Source organism: Plutella xylostella, chromosome 28, assembly GCF_932276165.1.
Source record: "Plutella xylostella chromosome 28, ilPluXylo3.1, whole genome shotgun sequence".
NCBI lineage: Eukaryota > Metazoa > Arthropoda > Insecta > Lepidoptera > Plutellidae > Plutella > Plutella xylostella.
In genome coordinates this window covers 7524028-7540909 of record NC_064008.1, presented here as the reverse complement: position 1 = coordinate 7540909, position 16882 = coordinate 7524028, and the positions used below count along the sequence as shown (strand labels likewise).

The window sequence follows — 16882 nt, the reverse complement described above, 5'->3', positions numbered from 1 at the left end:
AGTTTAGTTACTAACCTAGGTTTTTGTTCTAGCGTTTTCGTTTCTAAACTCACTAAGTTTTGTGAAAATGGGTACCAACTTATAAGGATAAGCTTAATTCTGTCAACTATCCATACAATTTACCTACTTACTTTATTTTTCAGTGACAACAACAAGAAAATGAAAAAATCAACCAGACCCCTAAACCAAACATGAAATGCAGTATACAGGACATTCATTTATCTGGGAATTCTGGGATAACAATATTACAACGGCCATCAGACCTCGAAGTAGAAGGATAATGGAAATAAAATACAGAAATGAAATTAGGCAATTGTGTATATAAGTGTTATAAAAACTCCACGGTCGTGTGTGTTATTTTATTCACCCAAATAAAGTTTTACGTCTACAAATTTCTTTCTTTCTTCTTTTATAAAGAGTAATAATTAGGTAGTATCTAGTAGTAGTTTCGTAAAGTCAGGCATATCTATCCACACCCCTTTTATATTTAGGAAGAAAGTCGCTAATTCATCTTTATTCAACTTTATGGTATATGCCACACCTTTGGACTAGGGTGAGGGTGACCTTTATCCCCAAAACGGGAAATAGAGACAAGTCCCTACCTAAGTCCTATAGACCCATAAGTCTCACCTCCTTCATGCTCAAAGCTATGGAAAAGGTGATCAATCTTCATATTAGAATGGGCTACCTCACACAAAACCCACTACATGTGAAGCAGCACGCCTATCAGAAGGGCAAATCTACGGAAACTGCCCTAATTGAACTTACTGATAGGATTGAGAAAGCACTAGAGGACAAAGAAATTGCCCTCTGTGCTTTTCTAGATGTAGAGGGTGCTTTTGATAACACCTCGACGAATGTCATTCTCAAATGTATGAGGGACAAAAACATCGACAACACCACACTTACGTGGATAGAATCGATGTTAACCAACAGGACTGTTAAAACAACACTCCTGGACAAGAGCATTGAGGTTAAAATAACAAGAGGATGTCCCCAAGGCGGCGTACTATCGCCCCTGGAGTGGTCCATTGTTGTCGACACCCTGCTCTGTGAGCTCAATGAAGCTCGCTTCGACACTCAGGGCTACGCTGATGATCTCGTCATAACCATCGTAGGCAAAAGCGCCAGCACGATTTCAGATCTGATGCAAACAGCCCTTAAGATGGTAGAGCGCTGGTGCAGGGAGTATCAACTCTCTGTAAATGCCAGCAAAACCATAATTGTACCGTTCACCCGAAGAAGGATCCTAGATGGTCTGAGACCACCGGTTCTCTTTGGGGAAACGGTAAACTTCTCCAAAGAAGCCAAATATCTTGGTGTAATCCTAGATCAGAAGCTGACTTGGAATCAACATCTGCAGTACATAGCCCAGAAAGCTAAGTGCGCTATGGGATCGTGCTGTAGACTAGTTGGGAAAAAATGGGGCCTTAAGCCGAAGTTAACCCTTTGGCTATACGAAGCCGTAGTGAGACCTATGGTAACATACGGCTGCGTAGTATGGCACAGGAAAACCCAACAAAAAACCTGTCAAGATCTATTAAGTAGTCTTCAAAGGTTAGCGTGTCTGATGGCCACTGGAGCTATAAGGTCCACTCCGACAGCAGCGATGGAAGCCATGCTGAATCTTAGCCCTTTACACATACATGTGCAGAAAGAGGCTCGATCAGCTATGCTACGGGCTGCTGAAGGAGGCAGGAACCGATGGCACTCGGCTGTTTTCAGCTCGCTCCACCGAGAGCTTCTCAGTACCCATACCATGGCGATGCCTTCCGACGCTATGGAAACGGAGTACTGTTTCTCAAGGCTCTTCTCAGTTGAGATACCAGAAAGGGAGAAGTGGAATGATGATAAGGCCCTTCAAACTTTCCGGTCGGGAGACATCGTGTGGTACACCGATGGATCCAAAAAGGAAGGCCTGGCAGGTTCAGGCATTTACGGAGAAAGGCCAAGAGCGCGCAAATATGCGAGCCTGGGAAGGTTTGCCTCCGTATTCCAAGCCGAGATATATGCCATCATTGGATGTGCATACGAAAACCTGGATAGAGCCTTCACTCGGAGGAATATATTTATTCTGTCAGACAGCCAAGCTGCTCTTAAAGCATTGACTTCTGCAGAAGTTAACTCCAAACTTATAATGGAGTGCATCCTCATCCTGAACAAAATTGGAGCTAACAATAGAGTGACCCTGCGATGGGTGCCCGGACATTGTGGCATCAATGGCAATGAGGAAGCAGATGAGCTCGCACGTCTGGGAGCAGAAAGCCTACCGTTGGGCCCCGAGCCCATCATCGGGCTACCAAAATGCACCAGTCGTCGCGAGATCAAGGACTGGGCACAGAACCAAAGCTTAGAGGCTTGGAATAATGTACCAGGGCAACATCATGCAAGAGCCCTAATCGTGGGCTATTCGCAGAAGTTTACGCGTCGAGCTTTAGAGCTCACACGCAACCAGTTAAGGGTCTTGACAAGAACCTTATCAGGTCACTGTAGGTTGAACAGTCACTTACATAAAATGGGTCTGTCCGATACTCCAACTTGTAGATTTTGCAATGAAGAGGACGAAACGCCCATGCATATTCTCTGTGAATGTGAGGCCATCATTCACAAGAGAAACAGAATCTTGGGCGGCTACAAATTAGCCCCCATAGATGTCAGGTCTCTCTCTCCAGGTAAGATCATCAGGTTTATAAAAGACCTGGGCCTGGATAGTGAGATTTGACTCGGCAAGGGGAGTCACAATAGATCTTTTAGGTCGCAGTGGCGAATGGGCACTGGTTGCCCTCCCCTTTTCTATAACTATAACTATAACTATAATTCATCTTTATTTTATGGTTTGATGACGGCATCGGATGACACTGCGAAGGTGTGATGTAGTCATATTCTGATTTCCGAGGTACCTACCTATGTAAAATGTCATACTCCATGTTAGGGGTTCAGCAAGTATTTTAATAATCCATATTCCGAGTTATCAAATTATCGATTTAGAAACAACATAGATTTGTTACTCAAATCATACATAAAATATTGGTAAAATTATGTATCACTTACGTTAATAGCGATGAAATAACACTGTTTTTTATCATTTCAAATATACATACTAAGTTAAGGTTTACCTAAGGTTACCTATGTAACCATGATTTTTGGGTCAACAATTATCGTGTCATATTAAGATTCCTAGAGGATATTTTGTACCGCCGAATTAGGTTATAAGCTTGTCACTTTCATCATTATTATTATGTAATCAAGCATATACTTCAAATGTTATTATTTGTAAAGTTATAAGCTAATAATCATGACATAGTATTTTTCCTTATACCGAGGGTAACTCGGAGTTAGGAACAACGTATAAAAATCAGGCCCTTATACCGAGGTATTTTGTTTTTGAGTTTAAAGGGGTTAAATTAGTTTAAAAAGAGTTAAAATTTAAATTTAATGTAAGTACCTATAAGAATATAATAAACTAAATATAAACTATTTACAAAGTTGAACGTCGTATAAATATTAAAAAACACAATTATTAAATATGGCTGGCCTTACGTAAGCCGGGTCGCGTTTGTATGAAAAACATGGCGGCGTCGCCCTCACGGCACATTACATGAGTTTTTAGTAATTTTAGGCAATTTTAAACATATTTACTACATCAAGTAGTTTCAGTTAAAGATAATGAACGATTAAATGTAATTTTAGAGTATCCAAACCTATTAAAATGAGTAATAATCATGAAAATAAATATAACTCGAAATAAGGACGCCATTTTGAATACCGCGATATATGGACCCGTTACCTTATAGGTAATTTTATGGCAATTTAAAAATGGTATAACATTTATCTATTTGAAAAAATCATTAAAAATATACATTACCTATCACCCTAATTTAAAAAAAAAATTCAGCCCTTACTTTAAACTTATAACACCCCTCTATTTCCTTCAGGGGTTAAAAAACCTGTGTATTTAATATTTTCTTATGAGTTTTTTTTTAAAAACTAGGCTCTTACATAGTTGTACATAATATTATGCGGTATTTTATTCCACTTGTAACGCATAAAATTCATAGCTACAGTAAACATTTCATTTTTTTCATGGCGAGATACAGTCGCACTTAACCGCTTTTTTGCAAAGCTTGTTAAATAGATTTAAAAAATTATGTAAATTTTAGATCTTCAATTTTTAAAAATACTTACTTATTTTTAACAACCTGTAGTGTACAGACTACCACATCTTAAAATATATATATTTTTAATTAACTACGGTTTTTGGTTTCAAATAAAACAAATTATGAACTTACTTTTCAACACCCTGTATATTGTGTAGCTTACCTACCATACACAACCGTTAAAATAAAATAAATTACCCCTCAGAATATAAACAGGCTCGCGCTTTGGCATACTGCATTGACCGTATAGTTCTTATTCGGAGAATCTAATAAGTGTCATTATGTGCAATGTTTACCTTTATCTATGCATCTGTAACTCTATAGTAAAAAATGTAAACAAATCGAAAAGGCGAAATGTTTTCTAAGAATTTTCGGCTTTTCTGCATCTAAAATGATTAGAAAATTAACTTTCCATAGCAAATGCATATGTATTATAATACTTGTAGTCATAATTTGTTGATTTAATCAGTTTTTGTGAAATATTTGATAAAAAATAAAATGGCGTGGGTATCGCTCCTAACAGGCCGCCACCAGGGCGACGACTGAAGAAATCTGAAATCTGTCACGGTGTCATCATTTTTAAACCGGAATTTATTAGTTTTTTGCAAAAAAAGTTGACTTCTGGTCCATTAAATCCAACTCTTTAAGGTAACTTTGTTAAGAATTTAATTACCTACACATACATATAAGATTCCATGAAAATGGGCCCTCTGATTTCGAGGGTTTTTTCATAATAAGTCAAAAAATGGCAAAAGACATGGTGTGTTTGCAATTTTTTTTAACATACTTATTATAATCCTGCACCAATTTATAAGCAACTAACATGTTCAGTATACCCTCTGCTACAAAATATATTTTTATCAATGTGATAGAAGCCACCGTTTTTCCAATCTAATCAAGTATATCAAGCCGACTTTAGCATTTTAGCTTTAGGGATCCCCTTAACAATTTCTTTAATAAAATGGTGACGTATGTCTATATGTTTGGTTCTGGAGTGAAACATAAAGTTTTTACACAGTTTTATAGCAGATTGGTTATCATTAAATATACATATTTTAGGCGTGATACCAAACATTTCTAACATAAATTTCCTTATAAATAAAGACTCTTTACATGTGTCGGACAACGCCATGTACTCCGCCTCCGTGCTTGACAGAGCAACAGTGCGCTGTTTGCGACTTTCCCAAGATACTATTGAGTCACCTATACAGAACACATACCCAGTATACGACCTGCGATCATGACTATCTGATGCCCAGTCTGCATCAGCGTAAGCAGTTATATCCAACCCGCTTTTATAGAATGTAAGACCTAAATTGATAGTTCCCTTTAAATACCTTAAAATCCTTTTAGCGGCCTTCCAATGACTTTCTCCAAAGCAGTTGTTGAATTGGCTGAGGTAACTCACTGCATGACTGATGTCCGGTCTCGTACTAACAGCTACATACATCAGTGAGCCAATCAAACCTCTGTAATCATAGGTATCATTACTTTGACTCTCCTTGGTTAATTTTAAACCAGTCTCCATGGGCGTACCCACAGGCTTACATTCCTCCATTCGGTATTTCTTCAGTAATTTTTCTATGTAGTTTGACTGATCAAGTGAAATATTATTACCTTTTCTAGATAGTTTCATTCCGAGGATGTGTTGGGCTGGCCCTAGATCTGTGATATCAAATTCATTCTGCAATTTACGTTTTATTTCCTCCTTTCCTTGGAATTCTGGAGATGTAAACACAATTAAATCGTCCACATACAGAGCTATGATCATCATTGATCGACTGTCATTCTTGTCATATTTGAAGTATACACATGGTTCCGAAGATAAACGGCTGAAGTCCAATTTATCACATAATACCTTAGTGATTTTATCATACCAGGATTTGGAAGCTTGTTTTAGGCCGTACACTGCTTTGTTTAGCTTGTAGACCATGTTTTCACTCCCCGGTACTTCAAAACCCTCCGGCTGTTCCATGTAGACTGTTTCCTCTAGTTCCCCATTGAGAAAAGCGGTCTTCACATCAAGATGATCAATGGACATGTTGTACTCTGCTGACAATGCAAGCAGCATTCGAATTGTCGAGTATCTCACGACAGGTGAGAATGTTTCTTGGTAATCTATACCATATTGTTGAGAATAACCTTTAGCTACTAAGCGAGCTTTAAATTTAAGTAACTCTCCATTCAGGCCATACTTTTTCTTATATACCCATTTACATTTTACAGGTTTATGTTCAGGGTCTCGTTCTGTCAGAGTCCAGCATTTATTCTTAATAAATGAATCATACTCATCTTTCATCGCTTTACGCCAACCATCTGCTTCTGGTCCATTCAATGCCTCAGTTGCTGTCTGCGGTTCATCAGGATCATGGTCAGCCAGTCTGGCAAAGTTGGCTCGAAGCGGAGACTCAGCAACATCGTCATAGCTGGAGTCTGAAGTCAGTTCGGCTTCAGCTAGCGATTCTCTCCCTGGAACGTAAGTAGTGTCCAAGCGATCATCTGGCCCTTCATTTGTGCTGTCCTCACTCTCGGAATCATCAAGTGTAATTGTGCTGATTCTGTTTATATTCTGTGATTGTCTGTCGTCAGATATATCACTATCTACAGTGGATGATTCCGATTGAGGAATTACATTTTCATTCAAGTTAATATCAACAAATAATTGTTGATCTACAGTATCATCATGCGACATGTCTTTAACATAGAACTTATCCTCCAAGAATACAACATCTCGAGAATGCTTAATATCTCTAGGATTAGTTGGATCAATAAGCCGGTATCCTTTTGATTCTTCACTATACCCCATAAATATGTATGGTTTGCTCTTTTGATCTAACTTCTTTCTATTCTTTACCATCACATAGGCAATGCATCCAAATACTTTTAAATTGTTCAGATTTACCTTTTTCTTGCTCCATTTTTCCTCCGGGGTCGCACCAAGAACAGCCTTAGTCGGGCTTCTATTCTTTAGGTAGACGGCTGTGTTCACCGCTTCGGCCCAGAATTTCATCCCCAATCCGGCATCCATCAGCATGCATCGCACCTTCTCCATAATGGTTCTGTTGGCTCGTTCTGCAACACCATTCTGCTGTGGAGAATCCGGTATAGTCTTTTGATGCTTGATACCATTGGCTTTGAGAAATTCCTGAAAAATAGAACTCATATATTCTCCCCCTCTATCACTCCTAAGTACCTTTATTTTCTTCCCAGTTTCATTTTCCACAAGCTGCTTAAATTCCTGAAAATACCTAAAAGTCTCATCTTTAGACTTCAGAAAGTAAGTATACTGCTTCCTTGTGTAGTCGTCTATGAAACTCAATGTGTACTTGGAACCACTTAGAGATGGAACCTGCATTGGCCCACACAGGTCTGTATGAACCAGTTCTAAGACATCACTTGCCCTACTAAATGAGCGTTTAGGGAATGGTTGTCTACTCTGTTTTCCCTCAATACACGGTATACAGTGTTTATAATCTGTATCTTTATAATCAACACCTACGGCCATACCTTTACGGAGAAGATTCATACTTCTCGCATTCAGATGCCCAAGACGTCTGTGCCACAACTCCTGGGGTGTCGAGGCAGCTGCTGTTGCCGCCACTAGTTCACACTCCTCCACCTTTGCTGCATTGCCAGCAGCAGTACTGGCGTTGTCCGACACAGTGTCAAGTTGATACACACCGTTCACCTGAGTTCCAGTAGCTAGAACTTCATTATCATCACGAATTGTACAAGAATTACGATTAAATGTGACTTCATAGCCCTTGCGCGTCATCGCACTAACAGACAATAGGTTGGTACTTAAGTTAGGTACATAGTAAGTTTCACTTATTGTTCTTAAACAGTCTTTTAATTTAATTTCAACTTCACCAAGTCCAGCTGTTGATAACCTCTCACCATTTGCCACGCTCACATCCACAGTTTTATTTGGATTGCAGCTCACCATCATGTCGCGACTGTTGCACATATGGTTAGTGGCTCCTGAGTCTATATACCACACATTGCTGTGAACTTTCACAGACAAGGCTGTGACGAGAGCCTTTGACTTAGGTTTTTCATGCTTTGTTGTCTGTTTTTCATGATAAGCCTTCTTTTCTGTGCAGTTACGTGAGTAATGCCCTGGACGTTTGCACCTGAAGCACTTTATTTGTTTCCGAGTGACGAGGGCAGTCACTCCATCTTCTTTATCTTGCCTTCTCTGTGTCTCCTGTAGTAATTTGGCAGATACATGTTCCGTTGTCAATTTTTGGCCTGAATTTTCGATAGCCATAATTAACGGATCATAGTCGGAAGTAAGGCCACTCAATATAATGACAGCGATGAATTCATCGTCCAATGGGGATTCAATTTCACTTAACTGATGTGCAACTTCTTTAATTTTGTTTAAGTAGCCATCCATGGAATTGCTGTCTGCAAGTTTTGTTCCAAACAAACTCCTGAGTAAGCCTAGTTTTCTGCACAGACCTTTGCCTTCGTACGTATCTTTCAAGTTGTTCCAAGCTTCGTAGGCACTTTTAGCTGTTCGTATGTACGGAATAACAGATGGTTGCACTGATAAAGCAATTCGCGCCAATGCCTTACTGCCCTTTTTGTCATCACTTGTTTCCTTTTCCACATATTCCCACAATTCTTCATGAATGAGCACCATCTTCATTGAAAACTTCCAAGTGGAATAATTTTCAGTTCCTTTTAATTTTTCCACCGTATAGGAACCGTTTGATGAAGTCGTCATTATGATTGAGGTTATGTATTTATGGTAATTTCGGAAATTTTAATTTGAATTTTAATCTGAAAAATAAAAGTACTTTCCACTTTTACCAACCACGCTCTGCTACCATGTTGGATATTTTGGTGGAAAGCAAACAAACTTTTATAGATTCACTGAGATTTATTTAAAAAACGGCATAAGTACATTACAACCATGAGAGAGGAGAGTTATAAGTGATTGACAGCTTGTCAAAGTGAAAGATGACATTTGACGTATGACAGTTAGGAATGTGTTTACTAAGTACGTTACATTACAAGTAAATAACTAAACTCCAACAAACGATGGCATCAGTCCTAGTAAACGGCTTTAGAGAACATGTCGGATGCCAACGCCTGATAATTGACGAGGCCCTGATGAACCATTTCGGGGCAATCGTAATTGCCGCCCGCCTGTCCCGTGCCAGTGATATTGCTCTAATCGGAGACATCAACCAGCTACCGTACATAGACAGAGAGAACCTATTCGAACTAAGGTACAGTCACCCAACACTGGTAGCAAACATCACCCAGGAGCTGTTGTGCTCATACAGAAACCCCATGGATGTTGCATACGCCCTAAGAGAAGTATACTCAGGCATATACGCAGCCACAGCGCGTATCCAATCCCTGCAGCTGAAAAGGTTTACAGACGCAGCAATTCCAAAATCCCAAACCAAAACTCTATTCCTGACGCATACACAGGAAGAAAAAGAGACCCTGACCAGCCAAGGGTTTGGAGAAGGAACGGGATCACGCGTCTTAACCATACACGAAGCACAGGGATTGACGTACGAATCCGTCATTATCATAAAAACAAAAGATAAAATAAAGTTGCACGATAGCATACCTCACGCAGTAGTGGCGCTGTCGAGGCACACCACCGCCTGCACCTACTATGCGGATGACACCGAGGACGCTATCGGCAACCTCGCTAAAACGGCAATAACAGCACCGAAGAAACGGATCCTCGAGTACAACCTAAAGATGGCAATAAAAAATCGGGACAAAGAGGTCGTTGCCCAGCAATCAAGGCTTTTGGCAACGCAAAATGGAGCGGAATAGGAGAATTTTGATTTTAATTTTATATTGACGGCCAAACAGTATTGCATGTATTTATAGTTTTGTTATGTATAGTATATAGCATGTATTGTATAGTTTTGATATGTAGGTATTGTATAGTATATCATGAATTAATATTATCTGTATAAGAACTAACCAATAAAATTAAGATAGTTTTAAGAACACTGTCACACATTAACACCAGGCAAAACAACAGCGATGACAAAAGGAGTGTGTGGCCACTGACAGGCGTCTGTTAAGTTCTCTGAAGACAACTGACACTGGCCCTACCCTTCAAATGTTTGTTGCCATTATAATTGTAAGTGTGACTGTGTGAAACAAAGAAAAAAAAAAAAAAAAAAAAAAACAAGAAATGCACAACTGGGGGTTTTTAGTCGGTTAAAGGCCGACACTACCTGGGTCCCCTTCCCAGGTGTCTGTGTAGATTTTCCTCCAGGAGTGCAAAAAAAAAAAAATTATTAAAAATATACCTATAGGTATATATAAATATATATATAAAAGATAAAATATATATATTATAAGCTTCCACATTGAGTAGTGAGTAGTTAAAAGATGAAGATAAAAAACAACCAAACTCTCACAATATATTGATCTCTCAAAAAGGCACGGACATAAAGTCTGTGGAGTGATAATAAAATCTTAAAAAAAAAAAAAAAACCCCGGCGGCTCAAGAACCGCCGGAATGTCAGCAGAAATGAGATCCCTCCGAAAGATATCATTTATTGCGTGATGCCGTGAGATTCTGCCTGCACTTCGGACACAATGAAGCCCATGGCGCCCCTGCACGTCAACGTTTGCACCTAATTACTCCATAACTTAACTTAATGGCGCCTTCTGCAATATTTTTGTACATTTAACGGTGCATCAGAATATCCAACTAAAACCGTAAATATTTTGTTCAAATTTCCTATTCAATATTTAAAAAATTGGGGTCATTTGGAGTCTGCATTTTGAAAGTGGAACTGTTTCTTTGCGTATGAGTATTATATTTCCAATTTAAGGTACCTAAGCGTCCACAAGGTTTCCTTTACATATACTAACAGTTTAAAGTAATAATTCATACCGAAATATAAAATTATCATTATAATTATAAGGTACACACCAAGGTAAGTTCTATTTTGAAAAATAAATAAAAGACTCCTCTGGGAGGTTTTTTTTGTCCAGTCTCTTTCCATAGAAAAAGAGACTTTCTGAGACTAAGTTGTGTAAGTGTATAGTGTGTGTAAGATGTTTCTTTGTAGGCAGGATTAATACCTTAGGTAAGGTATGTTTTTTTTACATTTTATGTTATCTAATTCAGCTTATAGCTTACGAAACGTGTACGTCACGACTATAGCTACGGCCCACGTCTGTCGGAAACAGCGCGTCGGAAACTTTCAAATTAGGACGTTGGTCGCCGCATGCATAAACTAGCATCTAGCCGGCCCGCTTGCATATATCTGGATATTTTCACGTGACGGAACTTGCTAGTAAGCTGTGCGGAACTCCAAACAGTTACAATCCAGTTCAAGCTAAATATAAATAAAATAATTTACGATAAACAGCAACTTTACATCTTATAATTTGCCGTGCAATAAATAAATATAAATATGTGGGGACATCTCACACACGGCCATCCGACCCCAAGCTAGGCAGAACCTGTGTTATGGGTGTCGGACAGCTGATATATCTACACAAATACATAGATAGATAGATACTAAATATAAATATCAACACCCAAGACCCGAGTACAAATATTTGTTTTTAAACAAATATCTGCCCCAGCCGGGAATCGAACCCGGGACCTTCGGCATAGCAGTCAGGGCCACTAACCACTACGCCATTCGACCGTCAAATCTAGTCTAATCTAGTCTAATCTAGGTGGACAAAGGTGTACTTACGGTAGTTAAAAAAACCGGCCAAGTGCGAGTCGGGCTCGCGCACAAAGGGTTCCGTAGCTTAAATCAACCTATCTCAAAAACTATAAGAGATACTTTGATCAAACCAAAAATCGTTGAAAGAGTTAATTAGCATGCATCACCTCTATTTTTTTTAGAATTTTATACCCCGTAGTTATAAAAATAGAGGGGGGGGGACATACTTTTTACGACTTTGAGAGCTGATATCTCAAAAACCGTTCACTTTAAGAAAAATGTTTTTTAGAAAACTTTATATCATTTTAAAAGACCTTTCCATTGATACCCCACACGGGTATGTACATCGAAAAAAAAAATTTCATCCCTCAGTTACATGTATGGGGGGCCCCACCCCCAATTCTTTTTTTTACTATTTAGTGTCATATTTTTGTAGCGGTTCATACAACACATATTCCCATCAAATTTCATCACTGTAGTACTTATAGTTTCCGAGTAAATCGGCTGTGACAGACGGACAGACGGACAGACGGACAGACGGACATGACGAAACTATAAGGGTTCCGTTTTTGCCATTTTGGCTACGGAACCCTAAAAACTTTCGACGGTTCACTCAGGCATAGACTAATACACTATACGTAACCAACGTAAAAAAATCCCGACATCAAACACTCTTTTGAGGACTGACACACTCCATCTAGTTCGTATATATTAAAATATCGTTAGTAGCAATGTTATGGCAATACTTCTACGCGTTTCAAATTTATATCTTCCTTCCGTCATGAAATTAAGACATGGTGAATGTGGTAAGGTACATAAATTATATTTTTCAAAAAAGTACCTACTGTAATACTTATTATAAATACACATTAACCTGTTTATAATTTCTTACTAAGATTTACGGTGTAGACTTGCAATGTAGAAACTTCACTACACTGTAAACTGAATTAGTTCGCATAATCCAACCGTAAAATATGAGTTAATTTAAATCGCGACTGCAGTGTTCTTTGTTAAAAACTTCAGGAAGTTTTTTAATGACTTCTATTTGCTTATGTCCGGGTCACTTACATTGTTTAATTGCATAAATTGTGATTACAAAGGCTTGAGCGCGGGAGTCATAATTTACCTGTATGCCACTGCATTCTGCCATTGTTTAAGTTGCCCTTATTTAGGAGCCTTTTAAATGCGGGTGTTAAATGTTTTGTGTTGTGTGATATCTCCGATACACCTGCCAAGCTATTACAATAACCCTCCTCTACTGGAAGAGTCCCATGTCCTACAGTTTGAATGTAGATCAACTAGTTTTTACCGATTTCGAAAAAATAAGAGTTTAGTGATGAATCAAATATTCTTATTTTTAGGTACCTAACACGTACTGTATTTTTGGGTATTAACCAGCGGCAGACGCTTGCCAGACTGACTAATCCTCGTTTAAAAAAAAACCCTTCGCTTAAATACCTACTACAGATCTTACAAAAGACCGAAGAAACCTCTTAGTTTTGTAATTATGGTAACTGAAACAAAACTAGGGGAGGACATGACAAAATTGTTTAATTAATTATGATACTCAATAGCTAACACTCATCTAAAATTACGTTATCAATAGATATTAGACGAGATACAAAAAAAAACTTGGTAAAAATCTTAAATAAGTACATAAAATACCCATTATCTAAAAAAGCCTTAGAACAGTTCCTACAAAGTACATTAACACGACGTAATAAAAGTAATCAGGGACAATTATCAAACCATATGTGGCGCATTTTTTCACTGATGTTATTTCTTCTTCTGTAGATGTACTTAGAGTCGTGACTCTGTCTCTCTCTCCATCCTCATCTCTATTCCTATCTCTACCTCTGCCTCTCTCTCCATCCTCATCTCTATTCCTATCTCTACCTCTGTCTCTTTGTCGTAGCCCAATCCTACGTCTTCTAGTTCTAATTCCTTGCCTTCTGCCATTACCATTCCCAACATCAAACTCATCAAATTCTTTTCTGTTCAAAGCCAATTTTCGTGCGATTTTTAGCTTCTCCGCGTATTTCGATACTTTTGAATTTAGCGTGGTTTCTGCCGTTAATGTTAACGTTTCTGAAGGCCTAGTGGATAACGTGAGAATGCGTGGTGTTTCAACATCAAGAGCAGGGGCTGAGAGTGGTATTGTGTAGTTACGACGACGGCGTCTCAGTGGCTGAAAAGACGTTGACTCTATTACGGGTAATAAGTATAAAATCAATATATTTATGAAAAATATTGGGTGAAAGTTAAAAATGTACATTGATGAGTTAGCAAAACAGATTTTGTGTTCTTACAAAGTGCTTGTTTTGGATGTTTTGTATATAATATAGTTAGGGACACAGAGTACTTTATGACACGTCGTTTGGGACAGGAAGGTACGGCTCTGTAGGTATACGTCAAAACTCAGAATAATAATGGCAATTTTGACAAGAACATTATAAAAAATGCCTGTAGCCAGATTTTCTAGCTGTTTGGTTATATCATAGCTTTATTATAGTGTCTTGCTTAGCCAATATAAAATACTCTTATCCAGGGTAGTGCCGCGGCGGCGGGCACGGCGGCAACCGCTGCAGAAAACCTCAAACGGCGCAAATACAACGGTCTGTCTGACAGCTACATATTTGTGCCGTTTGGGGTTGAGACCCTGGGGCCCTGGGGACCCGAAGCGCGACGACTAGTAAAAGAACTTTCGTCGCGCCTGGTCGAGGTATCAAGGGACCAGAGGGCTGGCAGCTATCTCAGCCAGCGCATCAGCCTGGCTATACAGAGAGGGAACGCTGCCAGCCTCCTCGGAACCATCCCAGGCGACGGCAGCGAACTAAAAGAAATATTCTACCTTTGATAAACTTCTGTTTATTAAGGGTAGAATATTTCCAGGCCAGGATATTATTATAAGTATTTTATATTATTATCTTTTTTATTTGTAAAATATATACACTTGTCCAAAATTAATAATGCACATGCAGATCTTCACACCTGAATCATTAAATCGTAAGAGCCTTAAAAAAAACACTTGCATTTTGCACCTTGTTCGAAAGAAATAAGAGTCAATATCATGTGTCACATCATCGAAAACAACCGATCTGTCAAAGATTTCTATGCGCATTATCAATTTTGGAGCACTGTAGATAGTTTAGTAGGTATAAGTTAAGTAGTTACATTTATTTTATGTGTGTGTACAAATGAACAATAAACATCAAAGAAGAAAAAAAATTCAAATACTTATATTTTTTCATTAAGTAGGTCCCTCTGTAATCTCTTTTCAAAGGGACTTCTTTACTTATTTAAAATACTTGTATTTTTTATTTTTTCTTTGTGAGAACAATATCACCGGATAGGGAATATGCACGTGAGTCAAATAAAGTCAAATATTGTTTTTAATAAACTTTGTTATTTCAGAATTATGCCTCCATCAATATTTTTGATTACACTTCATTTTTGAGCGAGTAAATAATTGTTGAAAAGTACAAAAAAACTTTGGCAACTTTAATTCTTTGAAACGTGACATATTTTCTTAGAGCGGATGTGACGACATGTCAATCTCAGCATAATCTATGCCCATAGAACTGAGCGTCGGCGCGACTAGCGAGAGTCATTATTCTGAGCCGTGAAACGAATGTGATGACGTCACACCTCTTCATACAAAGTTTTGGGCGTCTATAGTGGACGAGTCGGTTATAAATTTTTAACTTTCTTTAAAATTACTTAAATTACTTTTTTTGGCGTAGATTTTTTTAACTATAATAAAGCGATGTAAAACTATCGAATAAGAATATAAAAAAATATGTGCATATTCCCTATTGCACATTTTCATGCTTTACTTTACTTATCACTAAAATATTATACATAATATTAATGATATAGCCAGGAGGCTTACTCTATACTGAAGAAAAACAATCTGCGCGTTTAATACATAATCTAAGTTTTTCGTTATAATAGAGGATCCCCCCAGGCGTTTTGCGTTCTCCAAGCCGTTTATTGGGCAGCAGAAATTCGGTTGACAGGGGTGGAAGGTATGCCTCTAGAAAGCACTCAAGCCGACTCAAGCTCCAAGGCTTCAAAGGAATTTAATTTACTATGACACCTATTTAATTGCTGATCTCATAGTGGTCAGTTGACTGTGGTTCCCGAGTTGGGAGGTAAATTATTGAGATATCAATAGGACGACCGAATGGCGTAGTGGTTAGTGACCCTGACTACTGAGCCAAAGGTCCCGTGTTCGATTCCCGGCTGGGGCAGATATTTGTTTAAACACAGATATTTGTTCTCGGGTCTTGGATGTGCCCGTAAAATGGCAATAGGCCCGCCCCCTATTACATTGGGACTAAGATGACACTCTGGCGAAAAGTGGGTGCAGCAATGCACCTCTGCCTACCCCGCAAGGGAGTACATTAGTACAAGGCGTGAGTGTGTGTGTGTTTTGATATCAATAGGATCGGAAATTCTTTCCAAGCATAAGAGTTAAGTATAAAGACATTGTCACTCGCAGCTATAATATTCGCGATTAGGAGTTAGAATCAAGTCAAAGTAAAATTTCTTTATTCAAGTACTGCTTACACCATTTTGGAAAGGACATATGGTCTATTAGGGGAAGAATTTGAAAGAACCAAATTGAAACAAGTACTTTGAAAACCTGCATTAGATTCGGTCCATCTCAAAGGCTGCTACTTGGCAACAGACAATCCAATATACAAACGTGTGTTATAAAAAAAAACACTTTTTATATCAACATAAAGTCACAACCAACTTTACTATAATTCAAAACTTTCCCTACACAGTAAGATAAGTAGTTGAGTCAGTTATTTATAATTTATCAGTGGCTTACAAACTTTTATGAAGTACTGATACAATACCACAAAGTTTAAACAAAAACCCATGAAGCAGTTACATACGCTATTTTAAGAAAGAAAGAAAGATCTTGTTTGACATTTATCACAACCGAATGGTGTAGTGGTTACTAGTGATCCTGATTGCTATGCCGAAGGTCCCGGGATCGATTCCCGGCCGGGGCATATATATTTTTAAAGACAG

The 16882-nt window shown here is 38.4% G+C and overlaps 1 protein-coding gene and 1 long non-coding RNA gene across 3 annotated transcripts; one reads left to right on the top strand and one right to left on the bottom strand.

Moving 5' to 3' along the window:
• Positions 1-679: 679 nt before the first annotated feature.
• LOC125490839 lies at positions 680-2722 on the top strand. The gene has a single exon (XM_048631198.1). The coding sequence runs from the start codon at positions 680-682 to the stop codon at positions 2720-2722; it is 2043 nt and encodes a 680-aa protein (XP_048487155.1).
• Positions 2723-13370: 10648 nt separating this feature from the next.
• LOC125490887 lies at positions 13371-14186 on the bottom strand. Of its 2 annotated transcripts, none has more exons than XR_007267953.1 (2): positions 14110-14186; positions 13371-14024 (listed from the first exon to the last, which is right to left on the bottom strand). It is a non-coding gene; the product is annotated as an uncharacterized LOC125490887 (long non-coding RNA). The 2 variants fall into 2 exon arrangements; XR_007267952.1 differs by having other exon boundaries at positions 13371-14041; positions 14110-14161.
• Positions 14187-16882: the final 2696 nt, after the last annotated feature.

What these genes read in the sequence shown, in the direction of transcription:
- LOC125490839 (XM_048631198.1), top strand. Translation starts at nt 680, where the DNA reads ATGGGCTACCTCACACAAAACCCACTACATGTGAAGCAGCACGCCTAT.